The sequence below is a fragment of the Trachypithecus francoisi genome, unplaced genomic scaffold (genome assembly GCF_009764315.1).
Source record: "Trachypithecus francoisi isolate TF-2019V2 unplaced genomic scaffold, Tfra_2.0 Lachesis_group17, whole genome shotgun sequence".
NCBI classification, from domain to species: Eukaryota; Metazoa; Chordata; class Mammalia; order Primates; family Cercopithecidae; genus Trachypithecus; species Trachypithecus francoisi.
Window position 1 is genome coordinate 36,671,220 of NW_022681462.1, and position 14,845 is coordinate 36,686,064.

Consider the following 14,845-nt stretch of genomic DNA (forward strand, 5'->3'; position numbering starts at 1 on the left):
TATGGTACTTATGCAAATAACTATATTGCCATAAATTAAGAGTACTCACAAATAGTTTCCAAATCCCGGAGAAATTAGATAGAGAGAAACAAATATGTTCCAAATTTTGGTCATAGGAGTATACTAAATTGTTAAAAGCTGTCAATAGCTCAAAAGAAAAGTTTGAAGACTCTGAAAAACAAAACAAAGGATCAACAATGTTTTAAGCAAAAAGCCAAAAAAATTATTTCAGTCCATGTAGTTAATTCCTGTTCTGCTTTGATATTCATGAGCATTTGAGCTCTCCATGAATCTGAAAGTTTTTCCTCTATTCTGATGTCACAATCTCCAAAGTTATCAGAAACCTGCATTCAAGAGCCCCTTTATAGATGATGATTATTATTCATTTGTTTTTAGACTAGTCTTGCTCTGTCACACAAGATGAAGTGCAGTGGTGCGATCTTGGCTCGTGGCAACCTCCACCTACCAGGTTCAAGCGATTCTACTGCTCAGCCTCCCAAGTAGCTGGGATTACAGGCACCTGCCACCACACCTGGTTAATTTTTGTATTATTAGTAGAGACAGGGTTTTGCCATGTTGGCCAGGCTGATCTTGAACTCCTGACCTCAAGTGATGTGCTCGCGTCAGCCTCCCAAAGTGCTGAGATTACAGGCATGAGCCACCATGCCCGGCCTATTACAGCTGATTATAAAACCACCTTCTAAAGAGGACCAAGCAACACAACAATTGTCTGTGGATGACAAAGTTTTAGGGAAGCCATCCAAAGACACAGTTGATAAGGAAATTTGTTACCTCTGTGGCACAGAATAATTTAGCATAACAGTTATAATTATTACTGATAATGTACACTAAGTTATATCAGAATTATAGGAGTTTCCCATAATTTTAGATCACATACCAATAACATATTTTTACAAATACAGCCCGAAGAAAATAATACACCATTTCATATTTGACAATGCTTCCTGTATAATTTTTTTTTTTTTTTTTTTTTTTTGAGACGGAGTCTTGCTCTGTCGCCCAGGCTGGAGTGCAGTGGCCGGATCTCAGCTCACTGCAAGCTCCGCCTCCCAGGTTTGCGCCATTCTCCTGCCTCAGCCTCCCAAGTAGCTGGGACTACAGGCGCCTGCCACCTCACCTGGCTAGTTTTTTGTATTTTTTTTTAGTAGAGATGGGGTTTCACTGTGTTAGCCAGGATGGTCTCGATCTCCTGACCTTGTGATCCGCCCGTCTCGGCCTCCCAAAGTGCTGGGATTACAGGCTTGAGCCACCGCGCCCGGCCTCCTGTATAATTTTTATACCAAATAAGCCAAATTATGTCATTTTTGGACATTATGGAAACTTATATCTTAAAGGATTAATCGGGTCAGAAAAAGACATAATTTATGATTTGATTTTGGAAAGTTTGTCAAATATCAAAGGTTTAAAACTTAACATCACAAAATAGGATCACAGGTCATTGTAAAATAAGTTATTCTTTTAACCAAAGTGATAACTCAAGGATTTCAAAAAGAAGGTGAAAATATCCATTCCTTGAGAGTAGAGACTTGACTTTTCAATCAGTAAGGCCTAATAAAAATAGCAGGAAGCCAATTAAATTTGTTTTTCAAAATTTTATAAACAATCTATAAAATTTTAATCTTGACCATAAGATATAACTTCCAGGCCGGGCGCGGTGGCTTAAGCCTGTAATCCCAGCACTTTGGGAGGCCGAGACGGGCGGATCACAAGGTCAGGAGATCGAGACCATCCTGGCTAACACGGTGAAACCCCGTCTCTACTAAAATTACAAAAACTAGCCGGGCGAGGGGGCGGGCGCCTGTAGTCCCAGCTACTCAGGAGGCTGAGGCAGGAGAATGGCGTAAACCCGGAAGGCGGAGCTTGCAGTGAGCTGAGATCCGGCCACTGCAGTCCAGTCCGGGTGACAGAGCGAGACTCCGCCTCAAAAAAAAAAAAAAAAAAGATATAACTTCCATAAGCCTTTTATAACCTTTATAACCTTTCTTAAGGAGTTGCTTAATGCTTCAAGAATATCCTGTTAATTTGACACAGGGGGTCATGTGCTGCTTTTGCATCAGTGTATCTTTGACATTCATGATTAATTTATAAAGAAACTTTACCTATTTTATCTTTCAAAAATCAGCTCTTACAATCTCATGCACCCACCTCTTCCGCAAGAGTCCCTGGGCCTTGAGGAGTTGAGTAGCTTTAATTTCTGGCCCTGTGTCTTAGGGATGCAGTTTATCCTGATTGGCATCTTCTACCAGGCTTGAAGTTGAGGCTTTAATTGCTGTCAATGTTTAAGATTTGGCAGGACATAGGGCCGGGTGCGGTGGCTCACGCGTGTAATCCCAGCACTTTGGGAGGCCGAGGTGGGCAGATCACAAGGTCAGGAGATCGAGACCATACTGCCTAACATGGTGAAACCCCATCTCTACTAAAAATACAAAAAATTAGCCGAGTGTGGTGGCGGGCACCTGTAGTCCCAGCTACTTTGGTGGCTGAGGCAGGAGAATGGCATGAACCCAGGAGGCGGAGCTTGTAGTGGGCCAAGATCATGCCACTGCACTCCAGCCTGGGCGACAGAGCAAGACTCCATCTCAAAAAAAAAGATTTGGCAGGACATGGTGTTCTTTTTTAGACCCGGGAGTTAAAGCCCTGTAACTCAATGTCGCAAGGCCTTTTTTTTTTTTTTTTGAAACAGAGTCTCATTTTTGTCACCCAGGCTGGAGTGCAATACGTGATCTTGGCTCAGTGCAACCTCCACCTCCCCAGTTCAAATGATTCTCCTGCCTCAGCATCCCGAGTAGCTGGGACTACAGGTGCGCACCACCGTGTGCATCTAATTTTTGTATTTTTAGTAAAGATGGGGTTTCACTATGTTGATCAAGCTGGTCTCGAACTCCTGACCTCAGGTGACCCACCCGCCTTGGCCTCCCAAAGTGCTGGGATTACAGGTGTGGGCCACCACATCCGGCCAGCACTTTAAAAGCACATACAGAAAGATACATGGATGTAATAACCTTAATTTAAAAACAAGATAATTCAGTTACTTATCTAGGGATGGGTCTCAGGCTGTAGACTGCTGTCTACCATCCTAGAAGCAGGAAAAAAACAAAAACAAAACCAAAAAAACCAGCTCATCTTCCCTGTTAGAAGTGAGCTCAAACTCCAGAAAGGAGTCACCTGCCTTCCATTGTCATCAAAATAGGAAATCTTGCCTTCCTTGTTAAAAGCAAGTAAAACTCCAAATAAAAAGAGGAGTTGTACAACAAAATAAACTTTAGATCTTGTTTGTTTGTTTTGAGATGGTGTTTCACTCTGTCACTCAGGCTGGAGTGCAGTGGTGCAATCTTGGTTCACTGCAACCTCCACCTCCCGGGTTCAAGCAAGTCTCCTGCCTCAGTCTCCTGAGTAGCTGGGGTTAAACAGGTGCCCGCCACCACACCCAGCTAATTTTTTGTATTTTTAGTAAAGAAAGAGTTTCACCGTATTAGTCAGGCTGGTCTTTAACTCCTGACCTCAGGTGATCCACCTGTTTTGGCCTCCTAAAGTGTTGGGATTATAGGTGTGAGCCACTGCGCCCAGCCAAAGATCTTCACCAAATTTGGGGAAATCAGGGATTCTCTGGAGGGGGGTGCTCTCAGACCCTCCTCAGCAAATTGTCCTATTGGTTTGAGCCATAAAATTAGCTCATTCTGGTACCAAGCACTGATAGGAGATTTGTCAAAGGTCAGGGGCATCACCACTCAGAATCCATCCATAGTTACCAAAATGTGAACCTTGAAAATCTGAGACAGATCTCAGTTAACTTAGAAAGTTTATTTTTCCAAGGTTGAGAATGCACGACTGTGACACAGCCTCAGGAGGTGCTGATGACATGTGCCTGAGATCATCAGAGCACAGCTTGGTTTTACAGGTTTTGGAAGATGTGAGACATCAATTAACACTGTAAAATGAGCATTGGTTCCTCCGGAAAGGTGGGAGGACTGGAAGCAAAAGTGAGATGAACTGGAAGCAGGGAGGGGGTTTCCAGGTCATAGGTAGATAAGAGACAAATGTGTTCTTTTGAGCTTCTGATTAGCCTTTCCAAAGGAGGCAATCGGATATGCATTTATCTCAGTGAGCAGAGGGGTGACTTTGAATAGGATGGGAGGCAGGTTTACCCTAAGCAGTTTCCAGCTTGACATTTCCCTTTAGCTTAGTGATTTGGGGAACCCAAGATATTTTCTTTTCACAATAGAAACTTCAGCTGGCTCACTGGGAAAATTAGAGACAATGTACAAAAGTAGCAAGCACAGCTGTGATGTTGCTGTTTCAACTCTTTGCCCTCCCTGAGGAAATCCCTTGCACAGGGGTAGCGTCTCTTGGCCCTGAAAGAGAAGAGTTAGCCTTCACGTGTCCAAGAGGAGGAGATGGACCTCCATGAGTCATGTGAGCCACAGTCTTACCAACAGGCCAGAGGTGCTTTGGTAGCTCCTCTGTCTCTGTCTGGACCTGCTCTCTGGTGTTGGGTTTTATAGTTTTCTCAAGTAGCAAAAGGTGGCAATCCCTCCATCTTATTTTTATTTTTATTTTTTGAGACAGATTCTCACCCTGTTACCCAGGCTGGAATGCAGGGCACAATCACAGCTCACTGTAACCTCGACCTCTCAGGCTCAAGCAGTCCTCCCACCTCAGCCTCCCAAGTAGCTGGGACTACAGGTGTGTGGTACCATGCCCAGCTAATTTTATTTTTTAATAGTCTCTCCATTTTAGAAAACAAATTTGACCTGTTTCCTGCCATCTGTCTATCCCATATTCATGGGACCTAGGATTCATTCATTCACTGAACGAAGATTTTTTCAACATCCCTTGGTGCTAGTTATTCTTCTTGGTGCTTGGGATACATCAGTAAATAAAATAAAGATTCTTTCAGCAGAGATGACCATAAGCTCACTATAGTAATACATTATAGAGTGCTCTAGAAGGTAATAGGTACTAAGGAAAAAATAAATAGGATAGAGTTGACAGAATGTGAAGAGGTGGTTATAGTATTTTTATAGGGTGGTCAGGGTAGCTGTCAAGAGAGGGTGAGACTTAAACCAAACCTTGGAGGTGGGAATGTTAGCCAAGCTGATATCTGGGAGAAGAACACACCAGGCGGAGGGATTACCTAGAACTAGGGACTCAAGAAAGGAATGTGTCTAGCATAGGTAATGAGTAGTAGGGAAGCCACCTGGAGTGGAAAGAACACAGGAAGAGCAGTAGGAGAGGCGGTCATAGAGGTGATGGGCCAGAGGGTACAGGGCCTAGCAGGCTATGAAAAGGACTCTGGACTCTAGGTTTTACGCTGGGTAAAATGAGGAGCCACTGCAGGGCTTTGAGCAGCAGAGTGACACAATCCAACTTACTTTTTTTTTTTTTTTTTTTTAAATGGATCCTACCAACTGGTAAGTTAAGAATAATTTCCAGCCGGGCGCGATGGCTCAAGCCTGTAATCCCAGCACTTTGGGAGGCTGAGACGGGCGGATCACAAGGTCAGGAGATCGAGACCATCCTGGCTAACACGGTGAAACCCCGTCTCTACTAAAAAATCCAAAAAACTAGCCGGGCGAGGTGGCGGGCGTCTGTAGTCCCAGCTACTCGGGAGGCTGAGGCAGGAGAATGGCGTGAACCCGAAAGGCGGAGCTTGCGGTGAGCTGAGATCCGGCCACTGCACTCCAGCCTGGGCGACAGAGCGAGACTCCGTCTCAAAAAAAAAAAAAAAAAAAAAAAGAATAATTTCCAGTGAGGGCTTTTGTAATAAGTTAGAGATGATACTGGTTTGGACCAGCATTATTTTCAGAGGTGTTGGTGCAAAGTGGTCAGATTCTGGATGTAGAATGTCGAGTATATGGGCTTAAGAGAGTAGAGCCAGCAGGTTTTTCTAATGGACTGGATGTGAGTTTAAGAAAAAAAAAAAAGGGCTGGGTGTGGTGGCTCACGCCTGTAATCTCAGCACTTTGGGAGGCCAAGGTGGGTGGATCACAAGGTCAAGAGATCAAGACCATCCTGGCCAGTATGGTGAAACCCCGTCTCTACTAAAAATACAAAAATTAGCCTGGCGTGGTGGCGTGTGCCTGTACTCTCAGTTGCTCAGGAGGCTGAGGCAGGAGAATTGCTTGAACCCAGGAGGCAGAGATTGCAGTGAGCCGGGATTATGCCATTGCACTCCAACCGGGCAACACAGCAAGACTGCGTCTCAAAAAAACAAAAAAACACACAAAGAAACACTTTAGCTTCCTCTCTTATAACATGTGAAAATAATTTCAACCTCATAGAGGTGTCCCAAGTTGTAGATAAACAATGTAAAGTGCCAGGCACATTAGGCACTATCTTGTGTTTTTTTTTTTTTTTTTTTTTTTTTTGAGACGGAGTCTCGCTCTGTCGCCCAGGCTGGAGTGCAGTGGCCGGATCTCAGCTCACTGCAAGCTCCGCCTCCCGGGTTTACGCCATTCTCCTGCCTCAGCCTCCCGAGCAGCTGGGACTACAGGCGCCCGCCATATCGCCCGGCTAATTTTTTGTATATTTTAGTAGAGACGGGGTTTCACCGTGTTAGCCAGGATGGTCTCGATCTCCTGACCTCGTGATCCGCCCGTCTCGGCCTCCCAAAGTGCTGGGATTACAGGCTTGAGCCACCGCGCCCGGCCTATCTTGTGTTTTTTAAATCAGTTGAATACATATCTGCTTACACACACACACACACACTCACAAGCATCAGTAAGGTGGATCTGTTCTTGAATCTGAAACTTTTTCTATGCAAAACAAATACTCATACAGTTCCTGCCACCCAAGCAGTTTTTCATTTCTAACTTGTACTGAATATCTCTATCTTTGTAGAAGAAACACCCATTAAATCTCAAGGCTTCCCATATGCCTGTCTATTCTGGGACACATTGGAGGGGACCAGAGTGGGCCTTCATGAGTATCTGGTCTGGAGATATACTGGGACCTCACAAACTGAGGAAGTAGGCATATTCTCTGGTCTTCATGATTCAGGAAGGGAATATCTGGGTCAAGTTTGAGGACTGTGGTTGTTAGCTTATGAAACAGTGTGGTCTCTTGCAGGGACATTGCTTTGTTATATCAGATGCCCAGAGGTTGAGGAGTATCTTAGCTATCACTGGTCCAGCCCTCTCATTTTAGAGGTAAGAAAACAGAGACCAGACAGGGGAAATGGATTCCTCAGAGTCCTCCAGCTGAGATCAGTCTCGAAGTCTCAGAGATCAGTCATCTCTGACCTCAGGTCTCCTTCTTGTGGCTTATGAAGGCTCTCTTGTAAGATCTGCCTGCAGAAATATGGAAACCATGGTAGAAACCACGGTATATTGCCGGCTTAGAATCCCCCATTTGTTTTGAAAAAAGGGCTTGAATGAGGTGAGGGAGCAAGTCACTCAGATGTCAGGGAAGAGCGTCCAGGCAGAAGGAACAGCAAGATGAGAGAGGATATCCTGCGTACTTCAGTCTTCACACACCTAGACTGGCCACTCTCACCTGTCTGTTTCTTATCCCTTTACCTGCTGTCCTTTGAGGAATTCATCAGAGACTTTTATTTACTCCACATCAGACAATAAGAAACAATAGCAGGCTGGGTGCAGTGGCTCACGCCTGTTATCCCAGCACTTTGGGAGGCTGAGGCAGGTGGATCACGAGGTCAGGAGTTGGAGACCAACCTGACCAACATGGTGAAACCCCGTCTCAAAAAAAAAAAAAAAAAGAAAAAGAAGCAATAGCAGTAAAGTCAACAATAATGTATCATATACTTAAAAATTTGTTAAGAGGGCTGGGCACAATGGCTCACGCCTGTAATCCCAGCACTTCGGGAGGCCAAGGCAGGCAGATCACCTGAGGTCAGGAGTTAGAGACCAGCCTGGCCAACATGGTGAAACCCCATCTCTGCTAAGAATACAAAAATTAGGCAGGTGTGGTGGCACATGCCTGAAATCCCAGCTACTCCGGGCTGAGGCAGAAGAATCATTTGAACCCGGGAGGCAGAGGTTGCAGTGAGCCAAGATCGCTCCACTGCACTCCAGCCTGGGCAACAGAACCAGACTCTGTCTCGAAAAAAAAATTTTGTTAAGAGGTTAGAGCTGGCTGAGTGCGGTGGCTCACGCCTGTAATCCCAGCACTTTGGGAGGCCGAGGTGGGTGGATTACCTGAGGTCAGGAATTCAAGACCAGCTTGACCAACATGGTGAAACCCTGTCTCTACTAAAAATACAAAAATTAGCCGGGCATGGTGGCAGGCACCTGTAATCCCAGTTACTCGGGAGGCTGAGGCAGAAGAATAGCTTGAACCCAGGAGGCGAAGGTTGCAGTGAGCAGAGATCATGCCACTGCGCTCCAGCCAGGGCAGCAGAGCAAGACTCTGTCTCATAAATAAATAAATATATATATATATGAAATTTAACTTGACCGGCAACACTCATGAATCTTGAAAACAAAGAGTTTTCCAGGAGAGAATCTATAAGATCAGAATACCAGCTGGGGGATATAGCCCTGCCAGCAGCCAGTCTCGTGCTCTCCTAAGGAGAGAGTTGAAGTTTTAGGTACCCATAGGACAACCTGTTAAAGGAGAATTGTCCAAAATTGCAAACACTAGAGGGACTCCCAGGCTCCCATCCGTCCCAGTAGTATGGAAGTGCTTCAGCCACGCTCTCCTAAGAATAGCGCTACAGCACAGTCGCACTGAGAGAGGCACCATGCATCGAGTTCCTTGCTGGCAGGCCAGGAAGCACGTTATAATGATGCTTACTGGCTGGGCACGGTGGTTCACGCCTTTAATCCTAGTACTTTGGGAGGCTAAGGCAGGCTGATCACTTGAGGTCAGGAGTTTGAGACCAGCCTGGGCAACATGGCGAAACCCTGTCTGTAATAAAAATACAAAAGTTTGGCTGGGTTGCTGGCACATGCCTGTAATCCCAGCTACTCCGGAGGCTGAGGCATGAGAATCCCTTGAACCTGGGAAGCGGAGGTTGCAGTGAGCCGAGTTCACACCACTGCACTCCAGCCTAGGCGACAGAGTGGGACTCCGTCTCAAAACATACACACACACACACACACACACACACACACACACAGAAATAATGCTTACTTACAGATAACAATTTGTATAGTTTTCCAAGCAGTTTCCATCACTCCATTCCATCAACACGCCCATCCTGTGAGAGAGGTAGGGCAGAGATGAGCCTCATCAATCTCCCCTTGCAGCAGAGGAATGTGCAGGTAAGAGAGTCCAAATGTTTCTGAACAAAGCCATAGCTTGTGAGTGGTGAAGCTGGGCCTAGCCCTGTCTCCTGGCCTGGTGGTGGCGGTGGGCTCTGTACAGCATTGATTCCCAGCCAGCAGCACACCCTGAAGGGTCACATAGCAGTGGGAGTGCAGATGCTTAGACTTTCCCCATCAGAACCACTCAATTGGAATCTTCAGGGTTGGGGCCAGGTCAGCAGCAGCCACAAAAGATGCTCTGGTCTTCCTGTTTCAGCAGACAAAGGTTTTTAAGCCCAAATGTGAGGCATGAGGATAAATGAAATTGTAAATGGAAGCATAAAAATGTCCAGGTCTGAGTTCCTCTGTTGTGTTTTAGTCAGTTTCCTAATCATAGCCTCAGTGCAGTATTTTAGCTCTAAACAATGCTTCTTAGGTCTGAGGGAACTTCTGAAGGAAAGGAGACATGTAGATCTGAAATCCAATTTTTTACCGTTTTTTGATAAGTAGGCTTTTTTTTTTTTTTTTTTTTTTGAGTTGGAGTCTCACTCTGTCACCAGGCTGGAGTGCAGTGGCATGATCTCAGCTCACTGCAACCTCCGCCTCCTGAGTTCAAGCGATTCTTCTGCCTCAGTCTCCCAAGTAGCTGGGATTACAAGTGCCCACCACTACACCTAGCTAACTTTTGTGTTTTTAGGAGAGACGGGGTTTCACCATGTTGGCCAGGCTGGTCTTGAACTCCTGACCTCAAGTGATGCGCCCACCTCAGCCTCCCAGATTGCTGGGATTACAGGCCTGAGCCACCACGCCTGGCCAATAAGTGGGCTTTTTAAGAATGTTCCCAGGCTGGGTGTGGTGGCTCACGCCTGTAATCCCAGCACTTTGGGAGGCCGAGGCAGGCAGATCACCTGAGGTCGGGAGTTTGAGACCAGCCTAATCAACAGATCAACATGGAGAAACCTCGTCTCTACTAAAAATACAAAATTAGCCAAGCATGGTGGCACATGCCTGTAATTCCAGCTACTCAGGAGGCTGAGGCAGGAGAATTGCTTGAACCTGGGAGGCAGAGGTTGTGGCGAACTGAGATCGCACCATTGCACTCCAGCCTGAGTAACAAGAGTGAAACTCCGTCTTAAAAAAAAAAATTTTTTTCCTGAGAATGGATGAACATTAAGTCCAGGTCCTCTTGTTAATAATGTTGTTACTATACTGTTCTTCTCATATTTATTTTTAGATTGAAAAAAAATCAAGGGAAGGGATGATATTATGCAAGTATATATGATCATTAAATAGGCAATACATGAAGGTACAGAGGTGTACATGAAGGTCAGCACCAATGCTGTTCTCAGCTACTCATGTTGAGGCAAGGATAATAATGATGAACATTTGTTAATACCTACTTGGGCCAGGTGCTATGCCTAGTATTTTGCACATGTGCTCTTAAGTAATGCTCACAGCAACTCTGTGAGATGGGTGGTGGGATAAAATGTTAACTGTTGGCCGGGCGTGGTGGCTCAAGCCTGTAATCTCAGCACTTTGGGAGGCCGAGGTGGGCAGATCACGAGGTCAGAAGATCGAGACCATCCTGGCTAACACGGTGAAACCCCGTCTCTACTAAAAAATATAAAAAACTAGCGGGATGAGGTGGCGGGCGCCTGTAGTCCCAGCTACTCGGGAGGCTGAGGCAGGAGAATGGCGTAAACCCGGGAGGCGGAGCGTGCAGTGAGCTGAGATCCGGCCACACTGCACTCCAGCCCAGGCCACAGAGCGAGACTCCGTCTCAAAAAAAAAAAAATGTTAACTGTTGACAAAATCTATCTCATAAGGCCAGGTGCGGTGGTGGCTCATGCCTGTAGTCCCAGCACTTTGGGAGGCTGAGGCAGGCGGATCACTTGAGGTCAGGAGTTCGAGACCAGCTTGGCCAACATGGTGAAACCCGGTCTCTACTCAAAGTACAAAAATTAGCCAGGCGTGGTGGCACGTGCCTATAGTCCCAGCTATTTGGGAGGCTGAGGTAGGAGAATCCCTTGAGCCCAGGAGACAGAGGTTGCAGTGAACCGAGATCACGCCACTGCACTGCACTCCAGCCTGGGCAACAGAGCAAGACTCCATCTCAAAAAAAAAAAAAAGAAAAAATCTGTCTCATGGAGTTGTTGTAATGATTAGTGACTTGACTCTACCCAGTGTGGCACTAGCGCTAGATTTCCAAGACCACCCACAGGTTCAATGATTCCTAAGAGACACAAGGGACTCTACTTACAGTTATACTTAACAGTTCTGATTTAGTACAATGCAAGCAAAATCAGCAAAGGGAAGAAGTGCATGGGACAAAGTCCGTAGGAAACCAGGTGCCAATGTCCAAGAGGCCTCTCCCAGTGGAATCACACAGAACGCACTTCATTCTTCCACTGCCAAATTGTGCAACACGTGTAAAATGTCACCAATCAGGGAAGCTCATTAGAGGTACCCTGTACTCAAAGTTTTTACCATGACATGCTGGTCATGTAGGCATCCTCTGCCTGGCACATACCAAAATTCTAGAATCATAGAGGGAAAGCTGGTGTTCTGCATAAAGTATCTTTTTTGTGTTTGCTTTTTTGAAAAAAAAAATTTTTTTGTAGAGACAGGATCTCACCAGGCTGGTGTTGAACTCCTAGACTCAAGTGATCCTTCCACCTGTAATCCCAAAGTGCTGGATTGTGAGCTCTGGGCCCAGCCAGCAAAAACTATCTTGTTTGCCTGAGCAGTTGAGGAACAATGTTAGGAAATGATGGGAACCATCTCAAAATCCAAGTTCTCACCTGTCAGCCAGCCATGGCCTGATCTAAGAATTTTCTAAGGCTCAGGCTCTAAGGAGTTTCAGGCCTGCTGTTTTAACTTTTTTCTGCACAGCACTCAAAGTTTATTTCCTTTTTGATTTTGAGAGATGGGAAGGCTGAGTTTCACAGAGGTTGGGTGGCCTTCTCAAGGACACACAGCTACCAGGTAGCCAGGCCAAGATCTGGAATTCAGGTGTCATGGAAGACCCTGAGAAAAATCTCTGTGGAGCCAGAAGACCTTCTGCAGTTCAACCCTGTCCACAACTTTCTGCAGTGACAGAAATGGTCTAGATACTGGAAATGCGCCATCCAGTACAGCAGCCACTAAGCACACATGACTACTGAGCACTAGAAATGTGGCTAGTACCACTAAGGAGCTGAATTTGTATTTGTTTTTAATGTTTAATTCATTTAAATAGCTACATGCAGCTGGTCACCACCATACTGGGCAGTACAGTTCTATACTATAATGTAATGGAATTTTCTTCAACTGGGAAGCAGGTGGGATAAATAGATCTTGGTTCTTGATCTGTACTAAGGAATGCACTGGTCTATGTGTTCCTCTTACCGGGTGCCCTTGTGTATGTGCAACAGGGGAAAATAACATGTCATGTCTGCAAGTTCCCTGAAAAAAAAAAAAAGGCCCTTTCCATTCAGCGATTAGGCAAGCTTGGTTTCATTGTTATTAAAGAAAGGAGCTTGTCTGACTAAACGTAGAGCATTAAAGCCGCCCCCGTACGGGATTCTGAGGCCCGTCCTGGTGAAGCTCCCTTGCTGGACTCAGGCTGCCTCCTCTCCGCTTCTGACCTGCACAGCCGGTTCTCAGGCCTCTGTGTTATCACAAAACGGGGTGTGCCCACAAGTCAGGATGACCTACCCACGTGCATCCTCTCTGTCTGCCTTAGTATGAGGTGCTCATGAGCAGCCAGACAACCAGAAGCCCAGAGAAGGGGAGAAGAGACTTTAAGAACCTGTAGGGCTAGTTAGAGCACTGAACTTCTCTTCTGTCTTCATCCTGACGCCAGGAGGTGATGTGGGCCCAGGGGGTGGGTCTGCTGCAGGCCAAGGAGAGCTCTTGGATGATGAAGAGGCTGGAGAGCTAGCATGGGGGTTATAAACACCAGCTCTGGAGCAAATAACCTCAGCTGGTATCCTGGTTCCCATGCCTTAGGAAAGTTACTTAAGATCACTGAGCCTTAGTTCCTCATCTGTGAGATGGGAAGAAGATTATTGGGAAAATGAAGTGGGAGTAATAATAATATCAGCTGTTGCCTCTGGGGCTGTGCTTGCCTGCGAGCCACAGCAGGCTGCAGATGACAGGAAACACAGTGAGAGCGGGAGTTGCTACTGACTGGGCGCCCCCTCCATTCCAGCAATTCCCTTTCTGTTTGATGTCCGTGAACATCACCCACATCGCCATCCAGGCCTTGAGAGAGGAGTGTCTCTCCAGGTGAGTCCCCAAACACCAGCTGGTTAGAATGACCCAGCAAAGCCTGGTTCATCCCGACTCTGGCTTCATTTTCCCCAGCTCTACTCCACCTGCCGGCTCCTAGAGGGCCTGGACAAAGTCCCCATGCACCAGTCTCCCCAGGACTCTCCTCCCACCCATGGCTTTAGATGTCAGGCTCCTGGGGAATGGTGGGGGCATCCTGGGTTTGGGCTGGCTCCCCTCGGGAAATGGGGAGAGCGGGTGGGAGGGCACCCAGGTCTCAGCCTTCATCCACTGCTGAGCAGGTCACCCCACCTTCTTCCGGCAGAGAGTGTAATCGGCAGCAGAAGGTCATCCCCGTGGTGAACAGCTTCTATGCCGCCACATTCCTCCACCTTGCACGTGTCTGGAGGACACAGCGGAAGACCATCTCAGACTCCAGCTTTGTCCTCAGAGGTGTGCCCTTTCTTCTGGGGAGGCCTAGGCTCCTGAGTGCACAGTGCCCCAGGTTCAGAGAGTCCAAGGTGGTTGCTAGACTGGTTTTGGCTGCAGTTCTTCCCCATCCACACTTTCTCAAATTCCAGCTTACCAAAATCTCCATCACCCACCCCCTGGAGCTTGCTAGTTCTCCTTTCTCTGCCCTGAGTGTTGCCCCTTTCTGGCCTTATACTTACGACGAGCATATATTCTGATCAAAAATTGGGAGTTGGGGTCCAATAGTTGGACTATTCAAAGTTGCAATTGTCTGGACAAGGTAGAGTGTATGGTCCCTGTGTCTGTATCTGGCTCCCTGGCCTACCTCTCTAGTGATCTCTCCATCTGAGGCTCCTTCACCTTTCTCTCCATGGGATAGGGGTTGGGGGTGCTCCCTAGAGCTGCTAGGCTTGAGGCCCTGACTATTGTGTCACCGAGACCCCCCTCAAGCCTTCTGCTCCCCAATTCTCTCTGTTGCAGACTTGGAAGTATTGGCCAAGAAGAGCCCACAGCGGCTGCTGAAGACCCTGGAGCTGTACTTGGCCAGGGTGTCAAAGGGACAGGCCTCCTTGTTGGGGGCACAGAAGTTTTGTGGGCCAGAAGCCCCTCCCTTCAAGGATCTCACCTTCACAGGGAAGAGTCACCTGCAGCCTCACTCATCCTAAGGCATATGGCTGATCTGAACTCCGAGATGGATGGAGGTTTAAAGGCTGAGCTGCAGGGGCTTTCAGAGGGTCAGTGGAAACCATGTCAGGAGGCTGGCCGGGCCGCACCCCTTGCTGTCTCAGCAGACGGGATATAGGAAGCTCCTGGGCTTAGCTGTGCAAAACCAAGTACCCTCACTGGGATGGGACATGAGGGGCAGCTAGACTTCGTCCCCTCCCCGCAGACCTGCC

The 14,845-nt window shown here is 47.0% G+C and overlaps 1 protein-coding gene across 1 annotated transcript in view; it reads left to right on the plus strand.

Annotated features, from left to right (window-relative positions):
* Positions 1-14,409, plus strand: part of ELMOD3 (ELMO domain containing 3) — a 40,702-nt gene extending 26,293 nt beyond the window's left edge. The window contains exons 10-11 of the mRNA XM_033175297.1: positions 13,420-13,496; positions 13,804-14,409. Coding sequence (XP_033031188.1) covers positions 13,420-13,496; positions 13,804-14,167 — 441 coding nt within the window. The 3' untranslated portion in view covers positions 14,168-14,409. The remainder of the gene's footprint in view (positions 1-13,419; positions 13,497-13,803) is intronic.
* The last annotated feature ends 436 nt before the right edge of the window (positions 14,410-14,845 follow it).